The 24062-nt window shown below is 33.5% G+C and overlaps 2 protein-coding genes across 13 annotated transcripts in view; one reads left to right on the top strand and one right to left on the bottom strand.

Annotated features, from left to right (window-relative positions):
- Unc-104 (kinesin family member unc-104) overlaps positions 1-17042 on the top strand; it is a 26422-nt gene extending 9380 nt beyond the window's left edge. For 5 of the 12 annotated variants that reach the window (XM_070300966.1, XM_070300930.1, XM_070300948.1 and 2 more), the window contains 28 exons: positions 163-339; positions 423-505; positions 592-670; positions 971-1316; positions 1417-1672; positions 1876-2033; positions 2144-2283; positions 2713-2751; positions 3553-3690; positions 3803-4249; positions 4362-4567; positions 4649-4766; positions 5084-5256; positions 5557-5735; positions 6345-6482; positions 7500-7637; positions 8064-8182; positions 8265-8640; positions 8717-8807; positions 8896-9011; positions 9106-9649; positions 9733-9922; positions 10500-10747; positions 10822-11087; positions 11646-11886; positions 11990-12126; positions 12218-12319; positions 12494-17041. In XM_070300966.1, coding sequence (XP_070157067.1) covers positions 240-339; positions 423-505; positions 592-670; positions 971-1316; positions 1417-1672; positions 1876-2033; positions 2144-2283; positions 2713-2751; positions 3553-3690; positions 3803-4249; positions 4362-4567; positions 4649-4766; positions 5084-5256; positions 5557-5735; positions 6345-6482; positions 7500-7637; positions 8064-8182; positions 8265-8640; positions 8717-8807; positions 8896-9011; positions 9106-9649; positions 9733-9922; positions 10500-10747; positions 10822-11087; positions 11646-11886; positions 11990-12126; positions 12218-12319; positions 12494-12596 — 5271 coding nt within the window. In that variant the 5' untranslated portion in view covers positions 163-239 and the 3' untranslated portion in view covers positions 12597-17041. Of the gene's footprint in view, positions 1-162; positions 340-422; positions 506-591; positions 671-970; positions 1317-1416; positions 1673-1875; positions 2034-2143; positions 2284-2712; positions 2752-3552; positions 3691-3802; positions 4250-4361; positions 4568-4648; positions 4767-5083; positions 5257-5556; positions 5736-6344; positions 6483-7499; positions 7638-8063; positions 8183-8264; positions 8641-8716; positions 8808-8895; positions 9012-9105; positions 9650-9732; positions 9923-10499; positions 10748-10821; positions 11088-11645; positions 11887-11989; positions 12127-12217; positions 12320-12493 lie in introns of all 12 variants that reach the window. The other 7 variants (XM_070300999.1, XM_070300983.1, XM_070300975.1 and 4 more) reach the window with 7 other exon arrangements.
- LOC138936008 (exportin-4) lies at positions 16697-24062 on the bottom strand. The gene is made up of 12 exons (XM_070301036.1): positions 23803-24062; positions 22430-22819; positions 22055-22319; positions 21354-21814; positions 20909-21167; positions 20549-20805; positions 20030-20469; positions 18295-18578; positions 18027-18202; positions 17641-17933; positions 17100-17328; positions 16697-17018 (listed from the first exon to the last, which is right to left on the bottom strand). Exons 1-12 carry the CDS (start codon positions 23851-23853, stop codon positions 16731-16733), a joined length of 3393 nt encoding a protein of 1130 aa, XP_070157137.1. The 5' UTR covers positions 23854-24062; the 3' UTR covers positions 16697-16730.

Below are 24062 nucleotides of genomic sequence, written 5' to 3'. Positions count from 1 at the left end.
ATTTTCAATTGACCTTTTACTTGCAAGAAGATTTTTCTTCTTAGATGACTCGTAAGATGATTAAAAAATTTACCAGCTATGCTATTAATAGATTTAATAATAGAATGGCATTAATAAATTTGACGATGATATTACAATAATCGAAATAAAATTTTCTTGCAGAGAGTCTAGCAAGAGGAAATTATTGCCAGCACCGCCGCCGGCTTTATCCGACGTTAAGTTAAAGAAAAATAAGAAAAATGTCGTCGGTTAAGGTGGCGGTGAGGGTACGCCCCTTCAACCATCGCGAAATCAGTCGTCAGGCACAATGTATTATAGATATGACGGGGAGCACTACTTGTAAGTTGACTTGTAATTTAAACCGGCAGTGCATAAAGTTACGCTATATAATATATGCTACATCCGCTATTTTTACGTTGCAGCTATTGTGAATCCTAAAGCCACACCGGGAAGCAAAGAAGCTGTCAAAAGCTTCAATTATGATTATTCCTACTTTTCTATGGATGTACGTGTATCTTTTTTAATTTTAATGAGAGATATTAAGGTGATATTATTATATTTATTTCATGATGATTTCTCATATTTGTGCAGCCAAACGATGATAACTATTCATCTCAGCTCATGGTTTACAAGGATATCGGAGAAGAAATGTTGGAACACGCTTTTGAAGGTAGATATTAGTTAACAGATTATGTGGAAAGTTTCAAAATCTTTTCTTTTAACAATTCATTAAAAAAAGTATCTGAGCAAAGTATTTAGAAACATATGAATAATGTAATAGTGTTTGTATGAGACTGTAAACATAAACTGTAAATATCATCATATGTTATCAATGAATAGCACTTTAACATTATCTTTCAAATAAAATTTATTGAAATCAAATATAATTATTTCAAAAAAAGAATTGACCAAGATTAATTTGTACATTTTACTATAGATGTTGTGCAATTTGTTTTATTTTGCTATACAGGCTATAACGTTTGCATTTTTGCATACGGCCAAACTGGCGCCGGTAAATCTTATACAATGATGGGTAAGCAGGAAGATGGACAGGAGGGAATAATACCACAGATTTGCAAGGATCTGTTTAGGAAAATCAGCTATACGTCTAATGAGCGTTTGAAGTATTCGGTAGAAGTGAGTTATATGGAAATCTATTGCGAGAGGGTGCGTGATTTATTGAATCCGAAAAACAGAGGGAATCTTCGAGTAAGAGAACATCCTCTCTACGGACCTTATGTCGAAGATCTTTCTAAATTAGCCGTATTGTCATACGAAGATATTCACGATCTCATAGACGAGGGTAACAAGGCCAGGTTAGTTTACACATATACACAAACTAGTCATATATATAAATTCTTTCTGTAACATGCTCTACAATACATTGTTGTGGAAATTATACTGCAATCATTGCAGGACTGTCGCAGCAACAAACATGAACGAAACATCCAGCAGATCGCACGCTGTTTTCACTATATTCTTTACACAACAGCAGCAGGACTGCGCCACCGGTTTGATGACAGAGAAAGTTAGTAAAATATCGTTGGTTGATCTGGCTGGATCCGAGAGAGCCGATTCGACGGGCGCGAAAGGCACACGACTAAAGGAAGGGGCTAACATTAACAAGAGTCTGACAACTCTCGGAAAAGTTATTAGTGCCCTGGCAGAGATTGTAAGTATTATATCTTCAAATTTTGACATTATATTAAGTACCGATATTGTGTGTTGATATTTTTTACGCATTTATTTGCTGCTTTCTCGTGGATTATTAGGCGGTAAGTTTATTGAAATTAAGATTAGAGTTTCGAGAATAAATTAATTATACAAATAATATATAATTGTTTTTTTTTTATATGAATTTTTCTTTCTTTATAGGCAACGAAAAAGAAGAAGAAAGCCGATTTCATACCATACAGAGATTCGGTTTTAACGTGGTTATTACGGGAGAATTTGGGCGGAAATTCGAAAACTGCTATGATCGCAGCAATTAGTCCTGCTGACATCAATTACGATGAAACACTCTCGACCTTACGGTAAGAGATTTTCATTATTTGTTATATATTTTTTGAATTAAGTTTTGATCTTCCAAAGTTTGAATTAAAATTAATTATTTAGATCTAAAAGACTTTCGTTTTATTCATAGATATGCGGACAGAGCGAAACAAATCGTGTGCAAGGCCGTGGTTAATGAAGACGCGAATGCCAGACTTATCAGAGAACTCAAAGAAGAAATACAGAAACTTCGGGAACTTCTAAAACAAGAAGGCATCGACGTACAAGAAGGTAGAAATATTTCTTTTAGTAAATCTTTAGAAATTAATATAAAAATTGGATTATATGTACAAAAAGCTTTTTATTATTAAAAGCATACGAGACGAGGACAGACTGAATATAACTTGATAATTAAATGCTAATAATCCCCTAATTAGAATCTCTTAATAAATTCGTAGGATATGTGCATTATGTATAATTAATATCGTCATAAATATATGATTCTTATTTTATCTATTATGCTAATATTGTCGATCGTGTTTTCTACGATTTAGATATATATTATATAGCAATATTGCTCTCACAGGAATTAACATACATATTATATAAAACTACCAGAATTCTTGATTGCTATAAATAAATTGTCATTGCATAGCGCGCGACAGAGGCAATCCATTCACATAGTATTTTTTTCTTTGTTTCCCCTTACGCTCGACATAGGGCCAGATGGCAAAGTTACGTACGAAAAGAAAGAATCTAGTAAGTAAAAATGCTAACAATTCATACAACAGCAAAGAATACAGCCAAGACAGGCATCGTCCATCTCTTTTGCGCCTCTTTCGTAGACATTTTATTATTTTTCTTTCGTTCGTGTTTTACTGTCAAGCGCAAAATATATTTATCAATGGTACATATATATATGTCAATTTCCTCTTTTATACATTTGCTTCACGAATTCTTTTTATCTTCATTTAATGTACGTATCTGTCCTGTTAATACCTATTGCGATTGTGCTTCCCTCCCTTATGTCCAGTGCAATTAACAACTCGCGACAATTTTTTTCCAAGGTTTAAATGAAATTAAGTCGATCAATGCTGTGTAAATCGATGATTAATTATGTTTCTATTTGCAAGAAAAATGAAAAAAAAATAATAAGAATATGTGAATTATTGAATAAATAAAACAAAAATAAAATGTTATAGAAGAAAAAAATATATAAAAATAATACATAAAGATTAAAAAAAAATTGATCAAATTTATAACCGAAAATATACATACAATAGATATCGAACGGCTATACACATTAAATTACATACATTTAGATCATATCGGTGCTTTGTAAAACACCACAATTTATTCGAATTGTATCTCCAAAGCTTGAAAAGGGTTAATTAATTAGCAACTCTACAGCTTCTGAAATATGTCTCTTCATCTACGCCACTGCTTTAATTATGGCTTTTGATGTTTACATTACGACACACACGATACCGACTCCGACGCAGGCTTGTTATTTTAAGTATTATTGCATTTCCTCGCCTCTTGATGATTCTTATTTTGCAGGGGATGAAATTATCAAAACGAACAAGCGAAATGAAGAAGATACTAAAGAAACTCGGTCGAGGATTCCCTCCCATACTACGTCTACTATCGCCGAAGAGGCAGTTGATCAATTGCAAGCGTCTGAAAAATTGATCGCAGGTAATTGAGATTATTCTAATGTATACTTTTGTTATTTTTATCTCGTAATATATGTGATGCATAGAGATTAATAAGTCGTCGTAATATCTAACCAATTCTACTTTTATTTCAGAATTGAACGAAACGTGGGAAGAGAAATTGAAACGAACCGAATCGATTCGCCTGCAACGCGAAGCGGTATTCGCCGAGATGGGAGTCGCTGTAAAAGAGGATGGCGTTACAGTGGGTGTATTCTCGCCGAAGAAGACACCGCACTTGGTAAATCTGAACGAGGATCCTCTCATGTCGGAATGTCTGATCTATTATATCAAGGATGGATTCACGCGCATCGGTAGCGCAGAGGCGATTATACCCCAGGATATTCAGCTATGTGGCCCGCACATACTCAGCGAGCACTGCGTTTTCGAAAACCATGAGGGCATCATAACTCTCATTCCAAAGAAAGGAGCTTTGATCTATGTCAATGGCCGCGAAGTGACCGAACCTCTTGTTCTAACGACTGGTTCGCGTGTTATCCTGGGAAAAAGCCACGTTTTTCGATTTAATCATCCTGATCAAGGTACCATAAAGCGTCTGTAATATTTAAAATATGTGTGATTTAAAAAATTAACGATATTTACTAGAGAAAATGTGTGAGTGAAATATCATGTATTTTTTCGTTAATTATACAGTACGCGAACGAATAGCGAACGGATCACCAGCGGAAACTCCTGGTAACAATGAACCAGTCGCAGACTGGGACTTTGCGCAGGTTGAGCTGTTAGAAAAACAGGGTATCGATCTAAAGGCTGAAATGGAAAAGAGATTGCTTGTATTGGAGGAACAATTCCGTAAAGAAAAAGAAGAAGCTGATCAGCTGTTTGAAGAGCAACGAAAGGTGCGCATACAAATACATACGTGATCTTTTTTCAATTCATATATATATATTATTGCAATTGATGATTGTTTCTATAAATAGAGTTACGAAGCGCGGATAGACGCATTGCAAAGACAGGTGGAGGAACAAAGTATGACAATGTCTATGTACAGCAGTTACACGCCGGAAGACTTCAATAACATCGAAGAAGACATTTTTGGTGAGTATGGAAAATATAATCGCTTTTCGAATATCTGAATATTTTGATATAGCTATGCCCGATCGATTGGGGGCATTCTCTTACCTAATACGTGTAATATTCCGAATGTTTTTTTTTTTTTTTTTTTTTTTTTTTTTTTTTTTTTTTTTTTAAATTATCATACCGTTGACTTATGAAGGTTTACTCCATGCGATGGAACCTACCCATTTGTTAATAGGATGTAGCATATTCTTTTAACAAAGTAAAATTGGTATTATTTTATATGAAATGCTTAGCTTTTCTCTGACTGTTTTGCCTGGTAATGGCTTGCATTTCAGTCAACCCATTGTTTGACGCAGAGAGCAACTGGACCGAGAGAGAATTTCAACTGGCCGCTTGGGCCTTCCGCAAATGGAAATATCATCAATTTACGAGTTTACGGGACGATCTTTGGGGCAACGCGATATTCCTTAAAGAGGCTAATGCCATATCTGTTGAACTAAAAAAGAAGGTACAGTCGCGGACATATAATGAAAAACTTTAGCACGACTTTTTTTTACTAGTATTTTTGGCTTCTGCATTAATGTATCCTCGTACACTTTCGGATATAAATTTTTCCCGCATATTCCCGATGAATAACAAAACTTACGTTTACGTGTATGATCTGCGCGTAATCTATGCGTATGTACGCATTTTACAACGCACTTCTTGGTGTCGTTAAATCTGTATTTTTCAAAAGAGAATACCTATGAAAAAGAATTTTTTATTTTTTGCGTAATGGATCTTGCTACATTAATTGTCTCTCTTTTAGGTTCAATTCCAATTTACTTTACTCACGGACACTCTTTACTCGCCGCTACCTCCTGATCTTTTACCCGTTATGGATGACGAAGATGAGGATGAAAGGCCGTTCCCACGCACGATCGTTGCTGTTGAAGTCCAGGATACGAAGAATGGTGCTACACATTACTGGACATTAGACAAGCTAAGGTTTGCTTTATATATTTATTTTATATTTTACTATAGCTTCTTGAATTAATAGAACATTTGTACTGAGGGAAGAAGGAGTACAAGTAAAACGCACATATTTTATACGTATAAGAAATAAGTCTATCATAATTAATCATCTTTTGAAGAAGTTAACAATATTCTATTAAATAATTTTATAATTAAATTATAATTGCATTATACATATATTATCATTAAATTTGTACATCCAGCATGTTTTACAATTATCGTGCAATTATTACTTTCTTAAACGGGATAAGACCTCTTCGTGCGAAGCGTTTGACAGTCTCTTTTGCTTCGTTATTAATGCACGAATGCACTTTTTGCGTGCTTAATGAAAACTATGTCTTGAACATTACCTACTCGTGTCGGAAACTATATTAATACAGAAATTAAACAATTTTATGACAATATTCGTATTATCGCGAGATGATCAAAAATTCTTCCAGGCGTATCACGCATCTAAGATGCTTAAAGTTACATCTGTTACTCAAGTAAAATCGCGGCTTATCTCTGTTAGATCGATTCGATATTCGAATAGAAAGCGCATACAAAAGGACGCACAGCGAAGTAATACATGTTGACTTGTAGACAGCGCTTGGAGTTGATGCGACACGTGTACAACGAGGACTCGAGCCCCAGCACTCCGGAGGCCAAAGAGGATATTTTCCAATGCCTTACAGTCTACTCTAATCCGAAGTTCTCGCTCGCAAATCTTTTGCCTTCGAGGTTGGTGCGCGAGGCTCTCCTCTTATCGCCATTAACACGCTTTACGCCCGGCCTCGAAGAACTTTTCATTACTGGCCGCAAGAGTCGTGCGTTTTATCGCCGTGCGTTTTTTGTCGTTTTTTCGCTCTTTTCTGTCTTGAGAGGCTTTCTCGATATGGCAACGCGATGCTCGCCGGTACAAGAAACGAAGTCGGACTTTGCACTTGGAGTTCGCGAACGTTATCGACGACTCTGCATGGTTTGTTTTCATTTCGTAGCGTAACGTGATGAATCGGATCGAATAGATATATATGAGCTCCCTCCCCTTCTCCTCCGCAAAAATTTACGCCATCGCGTTTATTATACGCAGCACCGCTTCTGCTGCTGTAAAGAACATTTCTATGTCTGAATGTGAGAAGAAAGTCTTTTCACATTCTATGCACGTCTGTCTCAAACACAAACACATCTTCTTTATTATCTTTCGCTGAGCTCGTGTCCTCACCATTTCGCTTTTCAACTTTATTATGCACGTGTATATTCGATACAGCTCTATTAAAAAAGCAATGAAAAAAAATAACGTCAAACAGACGTGAAAAAAAAATTCTAAAATTCCATATTTTATAACAAATATATGTTTATATATATTTTAATATTTTTTTATCAATTATGTAACACTCTTATAATTGTTAAATAATATTAAATAATTTCATTGAAAAAAATTGTTTAAACTATCATAACTAAACGAGTATTATTCTCATCGTTAACAATGTTCCGATAAAATATTTATATCTTTATATATAAGTATAAGTATATATATATATATATATATATATATATATATATATATATATATATATATATATATATATGAAAAGGCCAAGAAAGAGAGAGTTAAATCCTAAAGAATACTTGAAAAAATTGACGTGAAGAAATTTTTGATGAAGTGACACGTTTTGATGATTTAATACACTGATCACATTCACATAATTATATCTTATATGGAATTTGTAGTAGATAATAATCTTCTCTGTTTTTCAGACAAAGATTGGAGCTCATGCGCGAGATGTATCACAACGAAGCCGAGCTCTCGCCCACATCTCCCGATTTCAATATTGAATCCATCACGGGAGGTGATCCGTTTTATGATCGATTTCCGTGGTTCCGCATGGTTGGCAGGTAAACGAATATAATTAGTGTATCAGAATATTAATTAAATTTACTTTATAAAAGTGATTCGTTATCGCTATTCAAAAAATGACGAATTAATTTTCATTTATTTTTTTAACATTATTACAAAACCAATATATACATATATGTAAAATATATAAAATTTACTTTTTAAAATTAGTTTTTAAACATTTTTTTTATATTAAAATATAATAAAATATAATAAAATATTGATATGATGAGTATAATAAATTTGGTAATAATTTTGAATCTCAATAAATAAAGAAAACTAAGTATATTCAAGTGTTTTGTTAAAGACGAAATTTGTAACACGTTATTTTCCAATCTTAATTAGGTTGTAAAATACCACTTTCTGTTTTTTTTGTATTTTTTTCAATCGCTACAATACTAATATGATTCTATATTTAATTTTAGAGCCTTCGTGTATTTGAGCAATCTCATGTATCCGGTGCCATTGATTCACAAAGTAGCTATCGTAAACGAGAAGGGCGACGTTAAGGGTTACTTGCGAGTCGCTGTACAAGCCGTAGTTGGTACGTAATCCGTAGCCGTGTCATTATATTTCATATATTTATCGTATATATATAAGACATACATAAGGAATCTTTCTTCCAGAAGAGGAAAATAGCGAATACTCGAGTGGCGTCAGACAATCAGCACGAATCTCTTTCGAGGACGACCTGTTTGGCGGACACAAGCACAATAAACGCAACACTCTTTTGGCTCAAACTCTGGAGAAGAATCGGCAAATCGTACTGCACGAGGAGCGCATGGTCGAGGGACACAACGAAATTAATCAGAAGGACATGAAAGACGAGGACGATATAGGGGATGCTGATAGTGGCAGAGGCGACAGCTCGGTTTCGAGCGATATGAAGGAGGAGGATTTGCCGGATCATTTGCAATCTGGTGTGGAATTCACTTTTAGAGTAACAGTCCTACAAGCTATGGGTATTTCTACAGAGTATGCTGACATTTTCTGTCAATTCAAGTAAGTACGCGTCTGTATTTCAGCTTATTTTAAACATGATATATGTAAATACATTGCAATGCACTTATTTTTGCAGCTTCCTACATCGACACGACGAAGCTTTCTCGACAGAGCCGGTAAAGAATACAGGCAAAGGCAATCCGCCTGGATTTTATCACGTACAAAACGTAAGTGTCGTCGAAAAAACGGTCTTGTTTTAGATTAATAGAGTTTTAACCGAATTAGATTGTGTAATATTTTTTTTTATATATACAGATTACAGTCACAGTCACTAAATCCTTCTTAGAGTATCTGAAGACACAACCTATTGTCTTCGAAGTATTTGGTCATTATCAACAACATCCGTTACACAAGGACGCGAAGTTAGAATAGTGAGTGTTAATCGTATAAATGTTCTAATTCTATTACATATTTTATTTGTAAGAACATTTCTCATATAAGTATATATTGTGTGCATTCACATAGCAGCGTACGACAACCACCGAAAAGAATGCTTCCGCCTTCCATACCAATCAGTCAACCAGTTCGTTCGCCGAAATTCGGCAGCGTTCTGCCGTCTCCCAGCACGTCTCATGTGCACGCCAAGTACGATGTGTTAGTGTGGTTCGAGATCTGCGAATTGGCGCCAAACGGCGAGTATGTGCCGTCGGTGGTAGACCACAGCGACGATCTGCCATGTCGGGGATTGTTTCTGCTTCACCAGGGTATACAGCGACGTATACGAATCACTATTGTGCACGAACCGGCTTCCGAATTGAGATGGAAGGATGTGCGCGAGCTTGTGGTTGGCCGTATCCGAAATACCCCGGAACCCGAGGAAGAGGATAACGACTCATCTGTACTTTCGTTGGGTCTGTTTCCCGGTGAATATCTCGAGATTCCCGGTGACGATCGTACTATGTTCAGATTCGAAGCAGCCTGGGATAGTTCCCTGCACAATTCAGCTCTACTTAATCGAGTCACATCTTACGGAGAACAAATCTTTATGACCATTTCCGCATATCTTGAAGTACGTATCAAAGATATATTTTTAAATTGTTTTCAGAAATATTTTTTAAAGATGTTATCTCTTTCTTACGTCTATCGATTTAGTTGGAGAACTGTGGAAGACCTGCGATTATCACGAAGGATCTGAGCATGATCATCTATGGAAGGGACGCAAGAGTCGGCCCGCGTTCCCTTAAACACCTATTTAGCGGCAGCTATCGCAATCAAGAAGCGAATCGACTCAGCGGCGTCTACGAACTAGTGCTACGCCGTTCTTCGGAAGCAGGTAGCCCAGGTTTGTCATGTCTAACCATAGTGTAGTCCCATATTTCATTTAATATCATACATTAAGATAGAAATCTTATTTCAACTTATATATTTTATTTCCTTTACAGACATTTATATGCTCTTTATTTAAATATATATATATATATATATACATATCTAAAAGATATATCTTGGATATATTTAATGTTCGTAAAAAACATAATTTTAATCCTTGAAATCCAAAATATATATTATTTTCTTCGATATCATTCTCTAGTTTGGAAAAGAAGAAACAATGTTCCAATATTATAGAAGTTTGATTATTCTAGTTCTATAGATATTAATTTAATATGACAATATGCACTATAAGCAACTTACTATCTTTTAATATAGCAAAGATCCTTAAAATATTTTTTTATGAATGTGATAGATGTTTTATATTTTCTCATACTTTTGGCTCTTCCCTCCCTCTCTCTCTCTCTCTCTCTCTCTCTCTCTCTCTCTCTCTCTCTCTCTCTCTCTCTCTCTCTCTCTCTCTCTCTCTCTCTCTCTCTCTCTCTCTTTTACTCGATACCCATCCCTTTTCCTTCCCTATTTATTTGTAGGAGTTCAAAGACGTCAACGTCGCGTTTTGGACACGAGTTCCACGTATGTCAGAGGCGAGGAGAATCTACACGGATGGAGGCCGCGCGGAGACAGTCTCATATTTGATCATCAGTGGGAACTCGAAAAATTGACGAGGCTAGAGGAAGTGGAGAGAGTACGGCACACATTGTTGTTGCGGGAGAAACTCGGCATCGACAAACTATCTTTCTGCAATAAACCTCTGCACGATTTCACGAAGAGCGAAAAGGTAGCTGTATATATCTTATGTTTATAAAAATATACGTGATACTGTATATGTATATTTCTCTGATATTATCTCAGGACGTATGTAACATGGTGGCAAAAGCTACAAACGAACCACATGCCAGTCCGGTAAAGCTGAAACGCTCGACCAGTAAAGACGTTTATGAACCCTGGGAAATGACCGAGAGGGAGCGCGAATTGGCGATCAAGTATATTAAACTTATCCAAGGAAGAATCCCGAGCAAGGAACCGATATTACTTGCTGATGTTTCACCTGGGGAGGACACCATAACCGATCTATCCGCGTCTATGATGTCCTCGGTCATATCGTCCTCGTCTCAAGAGTCAGTATATGCGAGAATTAGCGATTTCTTGAAGCAGGTAACCCTTCCTGCATGCCTCATGAGTGCTCCTGTTAATAGCGGTTGTAGCGGTCTACGCTTTGCTTCATCGTTTCTCTTTAGGACAAGATAAATAATGTTATATCTCTGAAAGTTGAAACAAAACAATAATACTCAATTCGTTCATTACCAATTTTACAATTTTGATCCAATATATTCTACATAAATATATCAAATATAGATGAAAACACCGAGTGTTTTGAGTGATAAAAAAAAATAACACTTGGCTACACTTCTATTATTACTGTATAATGTGTGTGATCCATAACGCATTAGTTTGACTCGCTACAAATTATGTCGCGCTTCTTTAAAGCGATACAGGTTCTGAAATATTTACGCTTTCGCATTCATTTCAACGCGTTGGCATTCGAGACGCTCGAGTCGTCTCAACGTGCTGAGATTGATAACCGTCAGCACGATTGGCTCAGGGTTATGCTGGAGGTGTTACTTGCAGGCTACTGATATAATAGTATGGAGCAGGTCTAAGTCGTGCCTTCTTAGGTTAAGTTCGCCGGAGAGGGCTAGATTGCAAGAGCTCCAGGAGAGTATATTGGCGAGCGAGTCGGCCAATCAAACATGCACCGTTGCACCACCACCGCTGGGATCGTCTTCACCATCAAAGGAGAACTTGGTACTATATGTACCGGAAGTGGAAGAAATACGCATTAGCCCAGTCATCGCGCGAAAGGGCTACTTGAATGTTCTCGAGCACAAGACCAATGGTTGGAAAAAACGCTGGGTGGTACGTTCGTCGTCATTAAACTTATGTTCTCTTGTCTGTGTATATGTGTATCTGTGTGACAAGATCTAATAATATTATATCTTTTTTCTTTTCGTTGCTTTAGGCTGTTCGTCGACCGTATGTTCTCATTTTCCGAGAAGAAAAGGATCCTGTCGAAAGGGCGCTAATTAATTTAGCCACGGCTCAAGTTGAATACTCCGAGGATCAGCTGGCTATGGTGAAAGTGCCGAATACGTTCAGGTAAACTGTTTGCGGAAAACTGTAGAAAGATGAATATATATACAATTATGTACAATAATTGATATTTTAAAACGTCTGTTTTTGTTTATAGCGTCGTTACCAAGCACAGAGGATACTTATTGCAGACTTTAGGCGATAAGGAGGTCTACGATTGGCTGTACGCGATTAATCCTCTCCTAGCTGGTCAAATTAGGTACAAATAACAAGCAAGAACTCGTTTTGTCCTATTTCTGTTTTTATCTTAATTATTGAGAATTAAAAATATGCAAGTACAATATTATTTTACATACATGATAATTATATGGATGTATGGATTATATGGATGATGATTATATGGATAAAGAATGTGTTTGATATGCTTTCCTAGGTCGAAACTCGCACGTAAAAGCCCGGCTGCATCGAATTTGAGCAACGGCGCGCCGATCGGCCTGACACCGACTCTGGAGCAACCAAGCAATCAGACCAAGTGAGTGGCCGATACTATGGCCGGGGTAACGAGTGCAATAGCAAAGGCATCGGAGAAAATGCTGTGCTGGTCGCACTCGGTCTTAGAGTCCCAAGACTTGTGTAACTTTCGATTTCCGCTAGTCTTTGATTGACCCTTGAGTGGAAGCTAAGCGCTGTTGAGATTTTTAATCTACGGTCGACAACGTATTATCAACGTTTTACTTTACGCAGCGTTCCCTTAGCACTTTTACAGTTCGAAAAAAAAATGGTGCTCGTCTTTCGAAGAAGTTACAAACGCGCGTGCAAATGCCATTGCTATGGTACGATTACTGTATTACATCGGAAAATTCATTTCCGCGTCTCTCCGTACATTTCGAATTCATATTTGAAATGCTTCTCACGTCGACGAGATGAGATCAGAGATCTGTGCGCGCGAATATTTCCGTTGAAACTTCATTTCTACTTGACATAATCTATCGTAATACCCCTTTACGCATGTAACATGTGAGAAGGATTGAAATGCATTTATGCCTAATAAACGTATTCTTAAGACGATCACTGAAAACGAGGTAAAGAATACACGTTATAGATATAACTGTAAAAGAAGAAGAAAAAGTATGCGAGAAAAAGGCAAGAAAGAGAGGGAGAGAAAGAAAATAATATAAAGAGAAAAAAAAGAAAGAACGAAACGAAGAGATTTGGGAAAGTATTGATAATTTCGTATGCGAGTTTGATGAGCGCTTTTAATACTCTACTTTCGGAAGAGTATCTACGACGAAAAAAAAAAGACATTAATATGCAATTTTCTATGAGAATTATATTCCCATTCTCTGTTCACGTTTTCTTTTATTTATTCGATTAAGCGAATTAAATCTAGATGATGATACTGAAGTATCAATTTTGCCAACGTGAAAAGTTGTACTATTGTTGTACACGCAATCGATTGACCATCGCTCGATGAAGATTTTATTTTCTACGAATTGGAGTTTCTTAAATAGCTTTAATCATGAATCAATATATAGCAAAATGGGATAATATTGCTTCAATGCAATAAGATTATGTGATTTTGCATTGGAATGAAAAGAGATTTCAATATCATCTAAAATGCAAAAAGCTAATCAGCAAGCAAGAACAAAGAGAGAAAGAGAAAGAAAGAATTGCCACTTCTTGAAGCATAAAGTTTATAGAATATTTTCTGTTTTAATGTGGCTTGAAATGACTTTTTTCACTTTTTTAATCTTTGATATAGAGTAATTTTATCCTATATATATATATATCTTGAGATATATATAACAGAGATATATAACAGTGTATTTACGGAACTTTTTTTCTAAAAATCTCCATTTGAAAAATTGTAATATATCCCGTGGAAAATAGAAAAATATTATTGCAAACTTCTTCGAAACACGAATAAATGCGAGAAGGTCGGCAAGCAAGCAAGCAAGATGCGATATAAGAAATTTTCCAGTCGTATTATGATTGAGTATTGAAACGATGTAAGTTACGACAAATCCATCATTAAAGTATTTCGTATCTCGCAGAGAATAATATACGCGCAATATAAATAAGCGAGATAAAATTACGTTAATCTGTGGAGATATATAGACGCTACATTCCGACGCATCGTGTTTTCATGTCTACTTAGAATTTAAGCAATCCTCCTCAAAGCTCGCCACGCGAGCGTGATATACATCCTTGGATTGACACTTATCTCCGCATGATCCAAGCAAGAGTTGATGAACATAATCGATAATTCTATCTAACGAGAAATGTTCAATTTCGGTTCGAGTTGAATTTCTAAATTACGAACGAATTCTCATTCATTCGTAATTTAGAGAAATGTAGAAAAATTTAATTATGTAAAAGAGACAAAAAGTGCCATGTGCTCATCCGTTTGATCTTATTTTTCTCAAAAGGAGAGAAATTTGCTTTCTGCTGGCTTTTCAAAGAATCCAAAGACGAGTGAATATACGTTGTAAAGTTTAACGATCCAAGATAGTTAAGAGATTGATAGTTTTCTCGCAATGAGATGATAGAAATAGTCGATTACGTTGTTCACACAGGCTTGTACTAATTCTCTTACGTATGACAACTTGGATAACAGGAGTGCAACGTTATATAATTACATACATGTGTCTATTGTACATCTCTCACCTGGGAGAACTCTCAACATCTTTGATATTGATTCACGATAGGCGCGAGATGTCCAAGGTCGAAATATATTCAAAGGTGGGCATTCGATGTATATTGTATTACGTTAGATATATAATAGCGCATTTCGTGACGTGGCCGTTATAAAATATATGATACACACTTGATGCACACTCAACGTGTGCAGCAGAAACCCGATTTATTTGACTCCACCTCCGTATTACTGGCGAGAGTACGTTCCCACTCTCTATATCAGATATCCGTGTATCATAATCGGAAATACATTTTACAATCATATTGAGAGAACTCTCTTTAACGCTTCTCTCGAGAGCACGTGTGTGACATAGGATTCCGACAAAGTATTATTTTGGGAGTGTGACTCAGTATATAAATTCAATTATTGCCATACGTCATTATTAAAATTAACGTTATTGTTTAAATATTATTAATATATTGGTGTAAAGAGGAACTTTGTCCGGATTCTACTGCATGTGAAAAAAAAACGTTTTTTTTTATAAATGTTGCCCCTCTTATAAATCTATTGAAGTAGTCTATCGATTTCGTGTACCTTGATATATCTCTCAAAGGGCAAGATTTCCCGATCAAGGTCTCCGGTATTTTGACGGAACATGATTATAAATCTTAACTCGCTTGATTCTAGTCTTACGCGCTCAATTTCGAGACCGATTTTTTATTTTTTCCTCGATCTCCCTCCCCGAATCGACAATTCTCAAATCGTGGCTTACGCGAATGTAATGCCCCATCACTATTATCGTTTTCGCTTGCTGGCTGTTGTAGTATTTGATAGTTTTATTTTGTTAACAACACACCGTAATGTATTTTAAACTCGTAATTATATAAGTTGAACATAATAGGCTCTCTATCGACTACGCCGAAAAGAAAGTGGTACACACGACGAAAGGAGAAAAAAAGAAAGGGAAAAAAGAGAACAAAAGAGCAAAAACGCATATTACGAAGGAGTTTACATCATATTTAAGTCGTTGGAGAGATTAATAATTATTGTTATTATTATAGTAGACAAAATATAAGAGAAAAGAACGATAAGGTGAGAATGAAAGTATGTATGAAAGACTGAAAGAAAGCGAGATCAACAAAAAAAGAGAAAGAATGCGATAGAATTCCGAGTGGGAAGAAACAAGAGAAAACGTAGATGTGCGAAAGGGAAAATATGTAAAAGAACGCGTGAAAGGACATGTTCGCTTATATATATACATAATATACAAACTAAATTATATAAATATATATAAATAAATTTAATGTTAATTTAAGCATTTTGTGAAACGTTGAGAATCATCATCGCCAAATGTACAAGGAAAGGCTAACGATGATGCGGATCTGTACCAAGTATGTAAGTTTATGTATTTTGTTTATAAAGTAATAACACTAAACATTCACATTACAAAAATGTTTTCGTTTAATCGTTTGCTATTGGAAACATGCATCGACGCTGTAACTAGTATTTATTATAAATATATTATATATTATTATGGTTACTCGAATTTTTCGCTAGAGGCTCACTGTAAGTGGTAACGTGTAATAAATCGGTCAATAAAAAGCTTATATGCTTAATATAAGTTCTCTTCACGATATATTATCCATTCTAAGAATATTAGATATTCTCGTCGTACGTTTACGATTAATTGTTCTTATAGCGGGAATAAAAATGAACTGAGACGAGAAATCTGTCATAGATGCGCGAATACCTCTTATTAAATATAATAATTTAAGAGACATATTTTTTATATATTTGAAAAAAAACCAATTTTTTAAAATTAATTCGAATATAATCACTTTTGAATCAAATCGGTTTTCAACACATTTATGATAAGTTCTTTATAAAAATAAGGAAAGGATGGTTTTTCTAAACGTGCGACGAAAATACGAGTTAATATCCATGTATCTCAGGAGACAATAATGTTTAAATCCACGTGTATATTGTTTAAATAGATTTTATTTTTTATATTTACATTTTTAATTTTTTAATTTTACTTAATCATTAAGAACCCCTGTACATTAATGATGAATTTATCGAAATTATCCTTAAACTTCACTTTTTGAATACGTTCAGTACTTAATTCCACATTCGCGGTTAATGCTGTGAACGCGCTCGCTAATCTCTGTGCTACTTGTTGATCTGTTTGGGTGGATAAAATATTTTGTACAAGTTGTTGATATTGCTCCTGATAGCAACATATAAGATAATAAAGAGATATACTGGCATTCGTTATCAAATCTGAATCCATTTGATGTGACAAAATGAGACTCATCAGTAACTGAAAAATGAAATTTGGTATTTCAGAATTTATTTTAAAAAAGACGCGCACGTTATATTTCAGTTGATTTGAAAAACTCACATTCATAAAAGGTGCCATTATGTCATTGCGCGGTTGCCCTTTCGCAGATTCCGAATAAATATGCTTGGCTAAGACTTCAATAGTATCACAGCATAGGACAGCTACTTCATGGCCAAATGAGTATAAACCTAATTCCACCGAAGCTAAAAGCTGCTGCAACAGTTTGGTAGATAGGCCACAAACTTTCTCAGGGCATATATCGCATACGAAGGCTATCATTTTGAAATACCTATTTAAAAAAAGCAACTAATAATATACACAAATATGTATATGTAAATGTAATAAAGATAAAGATGTCACAAAATGAATATAGCAAACTGATCCAAAGTCTAAAATCCCTCAAATAATGTGTGTTTGAGTTTCTTAATAAAATTTTTTAAAAAGCTGTTTACATTGTTTAACTTATTTTAATCAAAATTGTTCGAAATCATTCAAAACTATATCTAGTATACATACATATACTCTATTTTTTTTACTATAATATTTTTTATATTTTTTATCGTGTATACTATGTACTACAATGCAAGTTAGTTTTACTTACTGTATACACAGTGATGGAAATTTTAACAAATCTATTGTCATGATAGGCATGATTATATTTAAGCCGTAAAAGAAAACATCTACAGGCATGGTAGATGGAGGCTGATTTTGCTCGGTATTATTAAAATTAAGTATGTCTTTGCTTAATAAATTAGTTAATAATTGCATGAGTAATAGAATATCTTGGAAACTGTCCTCTTCCGCAGTCGAATCTACAGTAAGCCGATAACTGTTGCAGCGAGCATATGTCTGTATTGTTTGCAAACAAGTCTCATACACACGTGTACTATCAACCTAAAATAAAAAATATCAGATTAAGATTAAAACTACTAAAGTAAAAGTTAATCACATCAATCGCTTACATAAATTAATGCACGCGAAACTTACCTCTGACAAATAAAATAAAATATTCCTTGTATATTCACAGAGCAGCTCTAATATCAATTGGACTATATTTTGATAATTATGATACAAAGACAATAATTTTGGAAGTTCGACTAATATAGGACAAGTATATCGATATACGGGTTCTGTTGTCGGACCTTGTACACCATGTACTATACCTTAAATAATATAATATATCCAATTTTAAATAAAAAATATCATTAATTGCTTAAAAATTTAAACATAAGTATTTCTGTAACAAATTTTTTACCTATAAAGGATTCCAGTATATCTATGATTTGGATCCTAATCTCCTCTTGATGGTAAGATGACATAAAATTATCACTAGAAATTAATTGCGTACATTTGTTTTGCAAAGGTTCTAAAGTTTGTGACCAATAGTACTGTTCTGTACTTGTATTTTGCACCACTGTACCAGCCTGTACTATCGCGTGCATCAAACCTCTCTTGATAACCTGCGGAAAATCGTACTGTCCTCTCGTAGCTAACTCAATGATATAATTGAACTGTTCAGATTTCAATACACAAGAGGCTCTGAAATAATTAATTTTATATTTTAGATTATTTCTCTACAAAAATATCAACATTATAACGATTACTTTAACACATTAAGATTTAATATATTAAATTTTCTGCAATATATAGCAAACATCTTTATATATCTCTATGCAAATTGTACAGCATATGTGATATATTCTGTGCAAACAATTAAAATTCAAAAGAATTAAAATTCCGAAATGTAAGATTGCATAAAGAATATTGATATTGTTAAAGCAATCGTAAAAAAATGCAATGCATTTAAATTACCCGATAATTTGTCTAGGGCACTCCTTTTTTTATTTTTGTGAATACAAAATGTGTATAATTATTAATTTCATATTGATTCAAAAATGATAATAAGATAATATATAATAAAAATAAAAAAGAAACTTGTAAATCTAATTTTAAAAAGATCATTTCATAAATTTAGAAATTTATTATGATGATATTATTTGTGTAATAATATATAAAGATTGTACTTGCATCAAATATTAAAACCAAAAAGTAACTATAGTGAACCTATATATGAACTATAATGAACTTAATATTTATACAATCTAATTAAATGCTTCAATGAATTAATTTCCATTCTACAATCTGAATAAGAATTGATGTTAAAATGTATATATTCCAATCTTTGATGTACCCTCCTCTTAAATATTATATACAATGCAATATATAAAATACAAGGTATATTTATAAAATTTGCATTATACTTCAGAGATATTATTTGATGAGATTTGGAAAGAACTTTTCTAACATTATCATCTATTGTAATCTAAATACAATTATGTATTTGCTTAACATTAAATGGTTTTTGGCTTCTAACAAGCTGAATTTTATCTCAATACACAAACAGTATAAATAACAATAAATGACTTAATTTCCAAGTTAATTACAAGTAAATCTTAAAATTTAAGAATTAGTTATTGAAAAGTTTAAGATAAAAATTTCAAAATAATAGAAAACATAGTAGTCTCTAGTGGAATTTTTGTTGAAGGAGGTAGTCACACATAAATTCATCAAAATATATATTCCTGAATTTTGATGTATGCAGATTTTATAATGCACCTTACATATATATATATATATATATTGCTCTTTGTCAACATATTTTAAACATAAAGTAAGTTTTGAAACAATCTTATTATTTTCATGTATTCATAATTTGTAATCAATCCTTGCCGCGCGTGAGCAAATATATGTTGCACCTACCAGACAACACAAGTTCCCTATTTTTTTTTTCCACGAAATATTCAGCAAAAATCTTAGCAAAATCCAAAATCCGTGGATTCCATCTGGAAGGCTTTCCATTCCAGTTAAATTCCATTAAGAATTTAATTCGTTAATTATTAATTTGTACGAAAAAGAAAGTATTGTTGTCCCTAAACAAATTATTAATACGGTTATTGCATAGATGCCTTTTACAGATGCATTATACTTACTTCGTTTGTGACTCAACAAGAGTTATTAATAATTTTATAGTTTCCTTAATTACAGCTGGTTCACTTTTAAAGGTGTTGATATTGCAAATTATTTTTTCCAGAAGAAAATTCATTGTCCACAATGCGCCTGGACTGTCTTCACCGAAAGCTTGCAAGATTATGGTGCTTATCTCGGAATAATAAACTTCTGTCGGTAAAAGGTAGCTCTGCGACCATATATGTAAAAACCATATTATCGTGCTGCTCAATTCAGGACTGAGCACATTCTCTGCATGTATCGATATAATAGTCTTCTCCAAAGCGCATAAGCGAAAAATGCACGTGATTAATCGAATAACTCGATCGATCGGAGCTGCAGGACTGCTTATGTTCGACTGAATATTTTGTGAAGACACTAAGAACTCCAACGTATGATTCACATCAACATTTCCTCCTCGAGACTGAAATATGGAAAGAATATATTATACTTTTGTTCTAATTCAAAATATAAAAAAAATTGTGGCCAATTTCCTTACAAACCTGGTCCATACTAGCTCGCCTAATTTCCAGAGGTATTAATGCAGCTTCACCCTCTGATTCCATACAAAGAACATGACCTGCTATTAAAACAAGCCAATGCAAATCTTCATACAAATCATTCATAGGGTTAGGTTCAGGTACAGCTCCATTTGATGCTATCAATGCATTTACATTATCCCGTAATTTAAGTATTCGAGCTTCGAGTAATCGCGCTAATAAGAATAAAGAATGACTTGGCACTTGTCTACCAAAGTTTCCTACAATTAAATCAAACATGTTATTATCACAGATCCACATAATAAAATATGTTTTAATTAGCATAGATTGAGTAATACACAAATAACTTCCAAGAGTATTTACCAACTACTTGTAACTGCTCCTTAAATTTGACTTTATCATTTTCTTCCATATCTACTATTTCTTCGTTAATATTTTTACTATTGACAGGTTTCACACCATCGGGACCTGACAAGTGACATTGCAAATATTTATCAAATATTTGAACAGAGCTCTTTATACAAAAATCTGGTGGATATATATATGGCGTAGATAAAATACATATCCATGTTTCAAATATACGTTCCACAGCTTCCGGATATAAGCAATCATCAGCACAAATCTGCAAACAGTACAATAGTATATTAACCTTTTTTGTCAATATGTATAATATTCAATATAATGTATTTTTTTTTATACAAAAATCCAAACCATTTGAACTTAAAATTCGGATTATTTCAATTACTCAATTATTAAAAAACTCCAAGGATTATTTTGGATCATTATATATACATGCAACAATAATTACCATTTCTTCTCGTGCGGCACCTTCTATGAATAAGCATGTTAATGTTGTCATTTGTTCCATAAATGACTTCAATAAATCTCCAGAAAGAGAATTTAATGAGCTTTGAAAGAAACAATTAATTTTTTTTATAATATTGGTAATTCCATTTGCCTCTTGATCGAGAACATGGATATTTGATACAAGTTTTAAGAATCGTTGCAGGTAATTTGTCAAATACTGCAGTTTTGTTTGCTCCGTAGTGAAGATTCTGCCATGTAAGCTTGATAATTGCACCAGACAATTCATGACGACAATAGCATGATGAGTTAGTTGCCGATTGTTTCGTACTTCCCAGTACAATGTAAACAGTAGATCTAATACTGCTGGGTCTAATATTATATCTTGCCATTGTGTATGTAATCTCAGTGGTGGGTTATTTCCGAAATCATAAATTTCGCACACATGCAGTAATCTTTTAGGTAGTGCAATGGAGTTAAGGTACATATAAACATATAATATATTCTCCATATCTCACATTTAACAGAAAATGTATTAGCATCAATTATTAGCTAATTATAATTTCTAGACCATGTTAATATTAAATGTGAAATATGTGTGTGTGTGTGAATTAATTAAAGTGTAATATCAAACTTCCTCCATTAATATCTCTCTCTTTATCACACATTATATTAATTCTAAATAGATTAATAATAAAAGGATATAATTTGCATCAACAAATCCCCAAACAAGTATACTTTCCACAATAGAAAGTAAATGCTTTACAAGGGATAATGATTTCTTGAAGTCTTTTTTTATTAATTCATTGAGTACTTCGATACAAAGCTTGAAAATTTTTTTCATATCGCTTAGTTCAAACTGCTTCTTCTCTTTAAAATGAACTTCCCATGTCAATCCTATATTGGATGATTTAGCAGTTGTTGCATATTCTTGCAATATCGTAGACAAAATATTGCACCCCAAAATTCGCTGTAAATTTGGCAAATGAGAAATTAGTCCTTTTTACATTTCCTTTTATGTTTTGCATCCTATACAAAAAGTCAACTTTATTTTTTTTGTACTTATTTCAATATATTTACCTTTGGCAAGTCTTCATTTCTAATTAAAGATTCTACTTCATTCAATATTTGTCTTCTCTCTTGGCCAAAGTCATCCACACTGCCTCTCTTGATTATTATTGCGATAACTTGAAGTATTCTTGCTCTAACATATGGCGCTAAAGTAGGTTTGCCTACGACATAGTGTAACAGATATTGTCTCAATGAAGAAATGTCAGACTCTGATAGAGTAGGCCATTCTTGTATCAGAGCCGTCTTTATCAAACCAGCTGTCTCAAATAGTACATAATCTACAGTACTTAATTCTAAAATTTGACGACACAGCTGATAAGGTAACCTTGTTTTTCGAAAATTTAAAAAAACAGCTTCTGCGGATTGACGTTGCTCTGCTGAAATTAGATTTGGAGGTGCCTAAAAGTAAGATAAATAAAAAAAAACTTGTATTAATTTTATTTACATTTGTAAATATTGTACAATTTTAAACACATAAAAATAACAAAGAAAAAACAATTTATATAATCAAAAGATAATGATATATAGACACATGCATACACAAAATTACACACTTATATACACTGAAATATACTTGTATTTATATAATTTTAACGCATAATTTATTAAATTTCTATTTTTCTTTATAAAATGATTATTTTTGCTGTTTACTATTGGTTTACTATTGTTCTATTTCATTACATATATATGACAAATTTGAATGTTACCAAGTTGAAGCAAATTAAATATTGTATACTGCTTTAGTAATTAATAAGTTCTTTTTTTTAAGAATAGATTATACTTTTTTAAAATTTTAAATGTATAAGAAATAAGAAATTACATAACACGAGAGTCAAATACTCTAGAGACAGTTGTTGTTTTGTTTTACTTCGCATGACATATATTATATGTACATCATCTATTGAGTCTTAAAAAGCTTCTAAATTAGCACTTTGCTTTTTTTTTCTCTTTTGTTAGAAAATATCTAAAATAGATCACATAGTACAGAGAGAGTATCTTAACCCCCAAACAAAATTTTATAAATATAAATAATTTTGGATACAAGAGAAATAGAGGGAGAGGGAGAGCATTGTTTTTTGCCGATAATAGATCAACGTGTGTTAATATTATAAATTTGCATTTATATTTAATGTTATATATTTGTATTTATTGAAATATTCATTATATAAATATAAGAGTCAACGAGCAATATATTCTTTCTTTCGTTTATCAATAAAGAACGGGCATTTTTATTCCTTTTTTTTTTAAGAATACTTTCATACACATCTCAATTTCTATTGATTTCAAAAGTTGTTTATATTTTTCGAGAGAATATGTGCATGTAGGGTTATAATGAACTATTCAAAAAAAAATAAAGAAAAAAATTTGATAACTCGACTCACCAAAACGATTTGCGCTGCGGCTTCTAGTTCCCTCAACACTTCCTGTGCCATTCTAAATAAGATTTATTTATTTTCTCAATTCAATTAATTCTTCTTCTTCTTCTTCTTCTACGGCTGCTTGGGCATTAGGGAAGTCACCCATACACCATAATTCGATTAATTAAAGATATAAACACGAACAATATTATATTTATATAAAAATGTTTCACAATTATCCACTCTCAACTACTTCCTGCGTTCTTACACTTACTCAGCACAGC

This window comes from Polyergus mexicanus, unplaced genomic scaffold, assembly GCF_030449975.1.
Source record: "Polyergus mexicanus isolate NDT 795.1 unplaced genomic scaffold, iyPolMexi1.0 SCAF_1, whole genome shotgun sequence".
Lineage (NCBI taxonomy): Eukaryota > Metazoa > Arthropoda > Insecta > Hymenoptera > Formicidae > Polyergus > Polyergus mexicanus.
This window is presented reverse-complemented; position numbering and strand designations above follow the sequence as displayed.